At 38.8% G+C, this 12,007-nt stretch overlaps 1 protein-coding gene across 7 annotated transcripts in view; it reads left to right on the top strand.

Annotated features, from left to right (window-relative positions):
• The window catches only part of EFCAB5 (EF-hand calcium binding domain 5), a 92,016-nt gene that overhangs the window by 62,279 nt on the left and 17,730 nt on the right, over positions 1-12,007 (top strand). For all 7 annotated transcript variants that reach the window (XR_014079580.1, XR_014079579.1, XM_081580215.1 and 4 more), the window contains exons 13-17: positions 679-893; positions 3,062-3,218; positions 5,448-5,737; positions 7,608-7,777; positions 9,371-9,599. Coding sequence is in view for 5 of the 7 variants with exons in the window: in XM_081580215.1 (XP_081436341.1) it covers positions 679-893; positions 3,062-3,218; positions 5,448-5,737; positions 7,608-7,777; positions 9,371-9,599 (1,061 nt within the window). In the remaining 2 variants the exon portion in view is untranslated. The remainder of the gene's footprint in view (positions 1-678; positions 894-3,061; positions 3,219-5,447; positions 5,738-7,607; positions 7,778-9,370; positions 9,600-12,007) is intronic.

Here is a 12,007-nt window from a genome sequence, read left to right as displayed (position 1 = left end):
TGATTCTCCCCTAGTAGTTGCCCCAAAAGTCCTGGGGCTAATTATCATTGGCCTGTAGTGGATTCCATTGCTGTCATATGTGAATCACTAGCCAGACCTATATCACATGGCCATCCTGAAGCAAGGGTGGGTGAGGCTCAGTACTACCTGGTACATCGAAACTGACAATCGGGGAGAGATGTTTTCTCAAATTAAAAAAAAAAAAGGAGGGGGGCTTCCCTGGCAGTCCAGTGGTTAAGACTCCACACTGCCAATGCAAGGGGCATGGGTTCAATTCCTCTTTGGAGAACTAAGATCCCACATGCCACCAGGTGCAGACAAAAGGATGAAAACCAATAAATAAATAAATAAAAGATACATTTAGGGACTTCCCTGGTGGTCCAGTGGTTAAGACTCTGTGCTCCCGATACAGGGGCATGGGTTCAATCTCTGGTCAGAGAACTAAGATCCCACATGCAAAAAAAAGAGAGAGAGAGGAAATGAGAACAACAACCAAAACCCAAACTTTATAAGGGATATATTAAAAATAAAAGGGGGTGCTGTCCTCATGAAGGCAGCATAGACTCCTGGTAGGAAAAAAGGTAGTAGATGTTCATTACAATATATACTCATATATTTTCCCTGAACTTTGATAAAATTGTTCATGTCACCATTTGATGTATGTTCCTTGCTTGATAGACCTGCACTCAATTATCAGAAACATTCAGTCTTACAAGAAAATAAAGGGTAGGAGTGCCTTCAACGGAGTTTCCTTCAATCTACTCCAGTTTGTGCAGCTCCTGGAGACATTTGTTGGTGAAGATTCCCCCTTGAGTGTCAGTGAAGCCCTTACTTCCTTTTTTAAGAAGGGCTTTGTTGAAACAAAAGAAGAGAAAATGAGTGGCTTAGAAAAGGTGAGTAATATTATTTACCAATAAAACAAGTGAGATCACTATTATAAAGACATATGTATATCTATGACTGATTCATGTTGATGTATGTATGATGTAAGTATGATGGCTGATTCATGTTGATATATGTATACTTATGACTGATTCATGTTGATGTATGTGCTTCCCTGGTGGCTCAGACAGTAAAGAATATGCTTGCAATGTGGGAGACCTGGGTTCGCTTCCTGGGTTGGGAAGATCCCCTGGAGGTAGGCATGGCAACCCACTCCAGTATTCTTGTCTGGAGAATCCCCATGGACAGAGGAATCTGGTGGGCTACAGTCCATGAGGTCACAGAGTTGGACACGACTGAGCGACTAAGCACCTGCATCTGGATGGCAGAAACCATTGCAGTATTGTAAATTAATTATCTTCTAATTAAAAATTAAAATTTAGAAAATCTATCAACCTCAGTTCCTCCTAGACTAGCTCTTCTTAAGTACTAATTTTGGTTGTGAATGCTTATGCTAATTAGGTACTTAATTAGCATGGCCATTAAATACTTCCTTTTATTGTCAAATGTTCTAAGATCACATTCCATAGAATTCATTCCTCTAATAAGAATATGATTGTTGATGACAGGAGATGGTTTCTTATATAGCTGTGTTTTTGCTCCTCCAAAGCTTGAAGAGCAGATTCCGAGGAGCAGATATTTGCATGTGCAAAGATGTGTGTGTGTGTACACTGTCCGATGTGTGAGTACATTTAGAAATGCACATACATAAGGGTATGATTGTGGCTTGAATACATATTTTGGGGTACACCAAGGTAGTGGGCTTCATCTTTCTTAAGAAATTACTACTTACTTGAATGAAATATGCAAACACATTTGCTGTTAGGAACAATTTATGTACTCTTATATTAAATATATAAATTAGGTTCATCAAGCATATTCAGTAACCTTATCAGTCTTATGAGTCTTCTCAATCTAATTTAGAGTTGATATCCTTTTTCCTCCTCAATTGAAATTCCCATCATTTAACCAAATGGTATATATTCACTTTCTTTTATCAATAAAATCTACCTTGATTAGAAAAGTTACTATCTAGTTAACAAAATCTAGTAAAAAATCTAAATGGTAAATAAAATTAATGTCAGGCCAATGTTAAATATAAGAAAGAATTTTTGAACACAGTCATTTTTTGTTGTTTGAACACTATCATCCATTGCTCTTCACTACAAAACATATTTCATCAAGAAGCCAGGCAGGGACTTCCCTGGTGCTTCAGTGGCTAAGACTCTGAGCTGCCAATGCAGGGAGCCAAAGTTCACTCCCTGGTCAGGAAAACTAGATCCCACATGCTGCAACTAAGACCCAGCACAGCCAAATAAATAAATAAAATTAAAATAGATAAATATATTAAAAAAAAAACAAAAAGCCAGGCAGGGACTTCCCTGGCAGTTCAGTGGTTAAGACTCCATGTTCCCAATGCAGGAGGCATGGGTTTGATCCCTGGTTGCGGAGTCGGGGAACTTAGATCCCACATGGTAGAGAAAAAAAGAAGCCAGGCAGATCACCCAATGTATTTATTACATCGCTGAACAACTAGTAAGTGAATGGAGAGGAATGAATCAAAGATTCTCGAGGAGTGAGTCCCCTTCCTGAATGAATGTGTTTTAGTTCAATGCAGAGAATGCCTGCTTTCTAGCTTACAGGTGAAACATAGAAAATGTTTATTGAGAGATAAAAAATGATATTGAGAATTAAAATTAAATGCTCCATTTTACCATTTGTATCCTGCTTAGTCCCAAAGTAAAGCTGTTTCTATAAAAAGTGCTGCTCTTTGTGGGGAATAAGCATAAGATGCCAGCTAGTGTGTGTGTGTGTGTGTGTGTGTGTGTGTGTGTGTGTGTGTGTGTGTGTGTGTGTGTGTGTGTGTTTGTGTTAGTTGCTCAGTCATATCCAACTCTTTGTAGTCCACCAGGCTCCTCTGTCCATGGAATTCTCCAGGCAAGAATACTGGAGTGGTTAACCATTCCTTTCTCCAGGGGAGCTTCCCAGCCTAGGGATTGAACCCCGGTCTCCCTCATTGTAGGCAGATTCTTTACTATCTGAGCCACCAGGGAAGCTCACCAGCTAGCATAATGAACAGATATATCTTCTGTGCTTTGTTATCCTGTGTGTGCCCTAGGCTAGACAAAATGCTTCCCAAATCCGACAGGAACTTCTCCTAAAAGCCCTCTTTCAGAAGTGGGACAGTGATGGCTCAGGCTTTCTGGATCTTAAGGAAATTGATGAACTCTTGTATACATACAAGGAAGGAATGGAAAAAGAATCTATGAAGAAAGGTAAAAACAAAAGAATTTTCTTAAGTTGCGGTAACAACTTGGCTTCAATTTTCCCAGTATTATGATATGCATGTGTGCTCAGTCATGTCTGACTTTTAGTGACCCTGTGGACTGCAGCCCACCAGTCTTCACTGTCCACGGAATTTTCCAGGCAAGAATACTGGAGTGGGTTGCCATTTCCTCCTCATTATTATGATATATATACAGTTAAAATATTGGTTGTTCTAAAGCCATGAGATAGCATTTCACACTTCACATGTACTAATGTGGCTATCATTTTTTTCAGCTTTATTGAGATACCATTGACATGTAGCATTGTGTAAATTTAAGTTGTACAATGTGTTGATTTGATACACTTTTATTGTGAAATGATTACCACAGCTTAGTTAATACCTCCATCACCTCACATAATTACCATTTATTTTTTGTGGTAAGAACATTTAAGATCTACTCTCTTAGAAACTTTCAAGTATATAATATGGTATTATTAACTATAATCATCACCCTGTTTATTAGAATCCTAGAACTTTTCTTATAATGAAAGTTGGTACACTCATTAATAATGTTTGAGCATCTTTTCATGTGCCTCTGGTCATTTGCATCTCTTCTTTGGAAATGTGTCTATTCAGTTCCTCTGCCCATTTTTCAATCTGATTTTTTTCTTGCTATTGAGTTCTATGAGTTCCCCGTATATTTTGGATATTAACTCCTTATCAGATATATGATTTGCAAATATCTTCTTCCATACTGTAGGTGGCCTTTTCATTTTGTTGTTACTTTTGCTGTGCAGAAGGTTTTTAGTTTGATATAGCCCCATTAATTTATTTTTGCTTCTTTTGCTTATGTAGTTTGACTGTAATTTTTAAAATGGAAAATAACAGTGTTGGCAAGGATATGAAGAAATTTGAAACCTTATGCATTGCTGGCGGTAATGTAGAAAACGTCAGAGCCATCAGGAGTGAAACTGTTGTAGAGTGCTTTGTCCAAGATCTTAACTCTACATAGTTAGATCTCTTCTGTGTACCTAGCTACACATACCCATAAAACAATCCAAACCCACTTCACAGTCCTGTCTATTTTCCCTTCTCATTTTATCTTTCTGCCTCTACAAGGTCTGATTCACCTCTCAAGTCTGAATGACTTTCAAGTTTCCCCTAAATTAACTTAACTTCGTATCCTCCTTAATGACTTTCTCTTCTCCTATATTTTTCCTCTTCTGATCAATTCTTCTCAATCAAAAGCTACTAAAATTCACATATAATAAGTTCTCTCCCTCATTTGCTTAGATCCCAGGATAAATGATTTTGCTCTTCACTGGGTTTAAGGATTTATCTGACAACTTTGGCATAACAGATTTCAAATTCTTAAAGTATAGGGTGCATGAGAGAAAAAATGATAAGGGTTAGTAAAGTTCTTCAGCTCTTTAAAAAATCATTGTATTGGTTGATCTTAAAGTTACCTAAGTTGATCAACCATCAGGTGTTCTTCATTAATTGTGTCTAATGAGGTGGTTTCCACTTACAAGATGGGAAAACTTCATAACATAGAACCATGGCCCATGGAAGAAAAGATATTACACGATGGTCAGGAGAGCTGGGTTCTGATATTTTATCTTTCACTAAGTGATCACATGACCATGGGCAAGTTACTGAACTTCTGTAGAGCCAGGTGTCCTCATGGGTAAAACAAAGGAGTTGGACACGATGAATTCTAGAATTTAAGGGACCTGAGGATGATGTTATAAGGTTTCACTGGCTGAGAGGTAGAATTAAAATGAAACAATATACATTACCATATGTAAAATGGATAGCCAGTGGGAATTTGCTGTATGACTCAGGTAGCTCAAACCCAGTGCTCTGTGACAACCCAGAGGGATGTGATGGGGTGGGAGGTGGGAGAGAGGTTCAAGAGGGAGGGGACATATGTATGCCTATGGCTAATTCATGTTGCTGTATGGCAGAAACCAACACAGTACTATAAAGCAACTATCCTCCAATTAAAAATAAATAAATTGACTTAAAAAAATAGATGGTATAGGAATCATCTTGAGTTCAGCATAGGAAGTCACTGTAAGATGTCCATTGGACATCCATTGGAGATGCCTTTGATATACCTGGTTTTCCATGAGAAGCAATTGTCAGAGGCTTCAATTTGCTGTAAGAATGCAAATTTCCCCCACAGGTGAATGAACTTTTGATTTGTTTTTGGTTTTATGTTTCTGTCTTTTAGCTAAACTACACATCCAATTTCCAAAGCCACACCCTGGTCATGAAGTGAGGTTGTCTTCCAAACAGTTTCAGAAATACATAGAATTGGTTGTCTCTGAACTCAGGGGCAATGAAGATCAAGTTCTGGAAAGCGTTGTGGAGTTTCTGATGAACTCTTTAGAAAGGAGCCATGTTGAGAATCTGAGGAATTGTGCCAGACAAAAGTGGCTGCACCAAATCCAGCGTGCTGCAGAGACAAGTGGCGTTTCCTTGGAGCCAGTGTACACGGAGACCTTTAAGGCCCTTACCCAGGTGTGCTTTCTAAAATGACATATAAGAGAAAAACATTTCCTCCCAGGTGATGATCAATAGTTGCAAAAGAGGAACACAAAAAATCCTCTTGAGAAATCTCTACTATAAATATTTTACTCATTCCAATGTTTTACAATGACCCCTAACCTAGTAAAGATGCAACTGGAATGATTGCAGATTGGCAAGGTAGAAGCAGAGAGGAAAGGTATAAGGGACAAAATTATGTCTTGGAATTCCTAATTTCATTTGTGCCAAGAGTCAAAGAAACCTAGAACAGACAATAAACTGACATTAAAAAAACAAACAAACAGTAAGGAGATGTACAAGCAGTTTAAGCTACATTTCCCTTGCATGCTGTTTTGGGAGTCAGTTTTAAAAGGAACTATTTGGGGGTTGGTGGAAGGGAGGCTTCAGACAGAGGGGATATATGTGTATACTTATGGCTGATTTACGTTGTTGTACAGCAGAAACCAATGCAACATTGTAAAGCAATTACCTTCCAATTAAAAATAAAGTAAAAATCAAAGGAACTATTTAAATCATAAAATGTGACACAATAGTTCATAGCACTGCCTAGAACTGAGACTATTGCAGAATCCTGTCCCTTAAAAGACATGACCTGGATGAACCACCATCCACAGCTCTGCTGCCTTCCTCGGATGCTTCCAGGTTACTGCTTTTCCTAGGCAGGAACAGCATGGCTGTCTTCTACAAGTATCACAGCTTCCATTGATCCGAGCAAACTATGTCATTCGTCTCAGCTAAATAGCAACACATGATTATAGGAGTCATCTCCTGAATGGCTTAATTTTCCAATATATCAATAATTGGAAATGATGGGACCAGGAACAGTAGACCAATCAAGAAAAAGAGATAATGGAATTTCCCTGGCAGTGCAGTGATTAAGACACTGCATTTCCACTGCAGGGGGCTCAGCCAAAAAGCAAAAGAGTTATTGCTCCAACTTGCTTCAGAAATCTGCCATACCATTAGAGACATTTTACTACTACATTTTTTTTAGTCTATTGATTTTCTATGTAGAAAAGGAGGAATCAAGAAGGGAAAAGAAAAGCACAAAAAACAAACCCAAGTTTATAGGAAGAGGAGACTAATATCAGAGAAAGTGTCTCTCATGTTCCCAATTTATACCCATATATGGCATATGTGTTAACACATAATATTGTTATAATATTTTAGATACATAGAATTTTCAGTTATTTTAATTAGACATAGTAGTTGTGGGACTTCCCTGGAGGTCGATTGGTTAGTACTCTGTGCTTCTACTCCAAGGGGCATGGGTTTGATCCCTGATCAGGGAACTGGGATCCCACATGTTGTGCAGTACAGCTAAAAAGAAAAAGAAATAGTTTGCATATAGTCTGCAAACTGGAGCCCCAAGTAATCCTTTCCTGAAATGATGTAAGTCAAATGTCACAGCCAAACTATGTTAAGAATTCCTTGAGAGCATTTTCCCATATTCACATCATAGTGGATGGTCAAGAAATATGAGTCATCTTTCTTGCCTGAGCTTCCTAAAATAAGCACTTTTAACTGAAGCTCATACAACATGAGTATGGTTCAAAGGGATCCAAGTTTTAAGCCTCTCAATATAAATAGACTTGACAGATTTTTTTTTTTAGTGGAACTGCTCTTGTTGGCATAAAGTAAATCTACTCACTAAAACTCAGGTTTCAGGAACAGCTGTGGTGTCAGCCTTTCCCTCACTGTCTATGGTAATATCTGCATCATTTACTCAGGGAAATGAAATTATTGGAGTCAGATGTACAGATTGGCTAATGAAGGGAGACATGATTAAGAGAATAGCTCTTTGGCAATTGGCAAATAAATGGTCAGAAACATTTTGCCACAGGATGCTGAAGCCCATGGAAATAAGAAGATCAGTGCTCACATTTCCCTCTTAGAAGAAAACCTACTTCTGCCTGATAGAGGGAACGTTCTATTGCGGAATGTAGCTTGTACTTTAGATGATGCTCCATTTGTTCTGAACAGAGTGCTCTACAGGGACATGAAGGGGATCAGGTAAGAATTTCCAAAGATGTTGGTTTCACCCTTCTTTAAAAAAAAAATTCTTTTTGTGAAGTCAAGTAGCACTGAAATCCTTCCTAGTTAGCTGCCCAAGAGAGAAATGCCTCAGGTCACCAAAGTTTCTCAAGCAGGAGGTGATAGGTTTCCAGTCTTGAATGATTTCACCTGATTTTTTCTAGAGTTTGCTTTTGGGCATTGGTTTTCATGTAGGGACTTTGCCTCACAGTATCAGTTCAATTATTTGTAACTGCTCCATAAATTATGTCTCCAGTTCAGTTCAGTTCAGTCGCTCAGTCATGTTCGACTCTTTGCGACCCCATGGACTGCAGCACGCCAGGCCTCCCTGTCCATCACCGACTCCCAGAGTTGACTCAAACTCATGTCCATTGAGTTGGTGATGCCATCCAACCATCTCATCCTCTGTCATCCCCTTCTCCTCCTGCCTTCAATCTTTCCCAGCATCAGAGTCTTTTCAAATGAGTCAGTTCTTCTCATTAGGTGGCCAAAGTATTGGAGTTTCAGCCTCAACATCAGTCCTTCCAATGAACATTCAGGACTGATTTCCTTTAGGATGGACTGGTTGGATCTTCTTGCAGTCCAAGGGACTCTCAAGAGGTTTCTCCAACACCATCATTCAAAAGCATCAATTCTTCGGTGCTCAGCTTTCTTTATAGTCCAACTCTCACATCCATACATGACTACTGCAAAAACCATAGCCTTGACTAGACGGACCTTTGTTGGCAAAGTAATGTCTCTGCTTTTTAATATGCTGTCTAGGTCGGTCATAACTTTTCTTCCAAGGAGTAAGCGTCTTTTAATTTCATGGCTGCAGTCACCATCTGCAGTGATTTTGGAGCCCAAAAAAATCAAGTCAAATTATGTCTCCACATTCTGTTTAAATGGGCTTCCCTGTTAGCCCAGTGAAAAAGAATCTGCCTGCCAATGTAGACTTGGGTTCTATTCTTGGATCAGGAGGATCCCCTGGAGAAGGAAATGGCAACCCACTCCAGCATTCTTGCCTGGGAAATCCCATGGACGGAGAAGCCTAGTAGGCTACCCGCCATGGGGTTGCAAAAGAGTAGGACATGACTTAGCGACTAAACAATAACATCTTGTTATATATGTTTTCTCTGTTATGATCTAAGCTTATTTTTTTTTGCCTGTCATAGTGTAAGAACTCTATGTCAACTTTTATTGACATTATATCTCTTTGTAGCAATCTTTCCCCAATAACACTTATAGTCCCAAATCAAATGCAGCTGAATTCGTATTACAGCCATTATAACAACATAATCACTCTTAATTTCTAGCCCTTTCCATTGTGTCCCCCTAATCTGACTGTATCTGGCTCATCTATTCTCATTTTTTTCTGTGCAGTCTTTCTTGTTGTTCTATATACACACTGTTAAGCTTATTTTAAAAAATCTTTCTCTCAAGTCAGATTCTCCAAACTGGTAATTTTATCTGAGTCCACTTCTCTGACATATAATACTAGTGATTATGGATGGATTGATCTAGTGTCCTGCATGGTTTAATCTAAAGCCCTCTTCTGTACCTTTCTCCTTTTCTCATATTCCTGTTCCTCAGCTTTACAGTAGTGGATGAAGGGAAGCCAATACACGTCCCCCAAGTTCAGCACCACGGGAACATCTACTTCTGGAACCATTCCCGCAAGAAGAGCAATCACAATGGGTCATTCCTGGCTCTGCCCCTTCAGGATGCATATATGAGGATATTTGGGGTCTTGGCTGTTGACACTCTAAGAGATTCCCAGAAAATTAACATCTTCCTACCCCATGAGATCAGATTCTATCAGGTATGACATAGAAAAGTTCTTCAAGATCAATGGTAGGATAACCTCTCCTATACTTTTTGAAAAAGTAAAACCTGAAACCAGATAAAGAGTAAAGCTATGTATATAAATGGTGTCATCATACATGTGTCAGTCTTTGGAGAGTTTCTCTATTACACATAGAGGGACTCAGACTCAGTTGCATATCTATGCCTCAGATTGTCTGGGAAGCTTGTTAATATGTGTCCCATGGTATTAATTGTATGAACAGCATTTTCTGCTACAGAACTGAAATCCAACTATTAGGCTACTAACTAAAACCCAAAAAGTAGGAATGAACTTTTAGAAGAGACATATTTATGTTTTATTTATAGTGGTACCTAGAAATCCTTTGCTGTTTACACAAATGGCGCTAAATATGATATGCCTTACCATAGTTCTTGATTTTAGTGTTATAATTTTTGAGGATGAAGAATGAAGGAAAAGCCTAAATGTTTCGCAAATATTCATGTTTTCAAATTAGATCTCAAAAAGGGAGTGGCACTTTTTCATGACCTGTAATGCTGTGGCTTCTTTGGTAAAATTGTTGATTATCTAGTATTTCTTCTTTAAAGTATTATATTAGCTCAAACTTAACAGAAAATAAAGTGCATGATGCTTACTGTTGAACAGCAAAAATAAATAAAAATAAAAATCTTTATATCAAGGTTAATATGTGGGTTTTCTTAATCAGTGGAGTTTTATTTAAAGACTGTGCCCAGTCGCTCAGTCGTGTTCGACTCTTTGCAACCCCATGGAATATAGCCCACCAGGCTCCTCTGTCCATGGGATTTCCAGGCAAGAATAATACTGGAGTGGGTTGCCATTTCTTCCTCCAGAGGATCTTCCTGACCCAGGGATTGAACTTGTGTCTCCTGGATTGGCAGGAGGATTCTTTACTACTGAGCCACCCAGGAATCCCCAAATATTAAAATTGGTTTGGGGGGACTTCCCTGGTGGTCCAGTGGTTAAGAATCTGCCTGCCAATGCAGGGGTCATGGGTTTGATATCTGGTTGGGGAACTAAGATCCCACTTGCTGAGGAATAACTAAGCCTGGGAGCCGCAGGCCACAACCAAAGATCCTACATGACATCAATGAAGATCCCTCCAGCAGTAACTAAGACCTGAGGCAGTCAAATAAATGAATAAGTATTAAGACAACTAACTAAATAAATAAAACAGGTTTTTGAAATTAGGTCCCTTGTTCGAAGATGGTGTTTAAGCATCTTACACTATCTGCTAAATGAAAATAAAATTAAACAAAAGAAACTAAAAAAAAGGAAAGGCACTTTTTAAAACATATATATTTATTCATTTTCTTATTTATTTGGCTGTGCTGGGTCTTAGTTGCAGCATGCAGGATCTTTAGTTGTGGCACATGGGATCTAGTTCCCTGACCAAAGATCAAACCCAGGCCCCCTGCATGGGGAGTGCAGAGTCTTAGCCCCTGGACCATTAGGGAAGTCCCTGGAAAGCACTTTTAAGATTGTAAAATAACTAGACCATTTCTATAAGCATTTAAATTTAATTTTAGGACTTCCCTGGTGGTCCAGTGGTTAAGACTCCACACTTCCATAGCAGGGAGCATGAGTTTGATCCCTGGTTGGGGAACTAAAATCCCCTGCATGCCACACGGTGCAGCCAAAAAGAAAAAAAAAATTTTTAATTTAATTTTATGGATAAAAATTTCAGTGAAGGAAGATTGAAAACCCTATGGAGGCATTGGACTGGGATGTAGCAGCAATCAGGAAGTTGCTATCATTTGTTCCCCTGGATGCTCTTGATGTTTATTTGCCATTATTTAAATTTTTCCCCTCTCATTTACTGGATGTACAACTGAGGAAGTGGTAGAATCTTTTCCCCTGGACATCTTTTTAATAATAAGTTTAATTCTCTTCTAACATAAGAATGATGTGAAGATATTAAGATGCAAAGTGGAAGAGTATGGTGAACTATAAAGTATCATTAGGTGAACTATATATGGTCTTATTAGAGAACATGTCAAAGTGAATTCTAAATTGACCTCCTAGCCCTTGGAGGTAAAGGCTCTTCAGTTACCCTTAGATGCCTTGGGTCATAATATAAAATGCAGATATTTTTGAAGAATTTGTGGTTCCTCCTAAAGTTTTCTTTGATGTGACCATTTTTTAAAGTCTTTATTGAATGTGCTATAACATTGCTTCTATGCTTTGATTCCTTGGCCAAGATTCATGTGAAATCTTTGCTCCTCAACCAGGATGGAACCCATACCCTCTGCGTTGGAAGGTAAAGTCTCAACCACTGGACCACCAGGGAAGTCCCATCCTAGGGTTTCTTGACAACAAGACCACAGATGAGTTCTAAGGGTTTCCGATCCTTTCTCTGTGGAACAGGCTCTCTTTATGTGTTGAAG

This window comes from Giraffa tippelskirchi, chromosome 3, assembly GCF_054371585.1.
Source record: "Giraffa tippelskirchi isolate mGirTip1 chromosome 3, T2T-mGirTip1v1.2.pri, whole genome shotgun sequence".
Classification (NCBI taxonomy): Eukaryota; Metazoa; Chordata; class Mammalia; order Artiodactyla; family Giraffidae; genus Giraffa; species Giraffa tippelskirchi.
The sequence above is the reverse complement of the archived record's forward strand: the minus strand, read 5'-3'. Positions and strand labels throughout refer to the sequence as shown.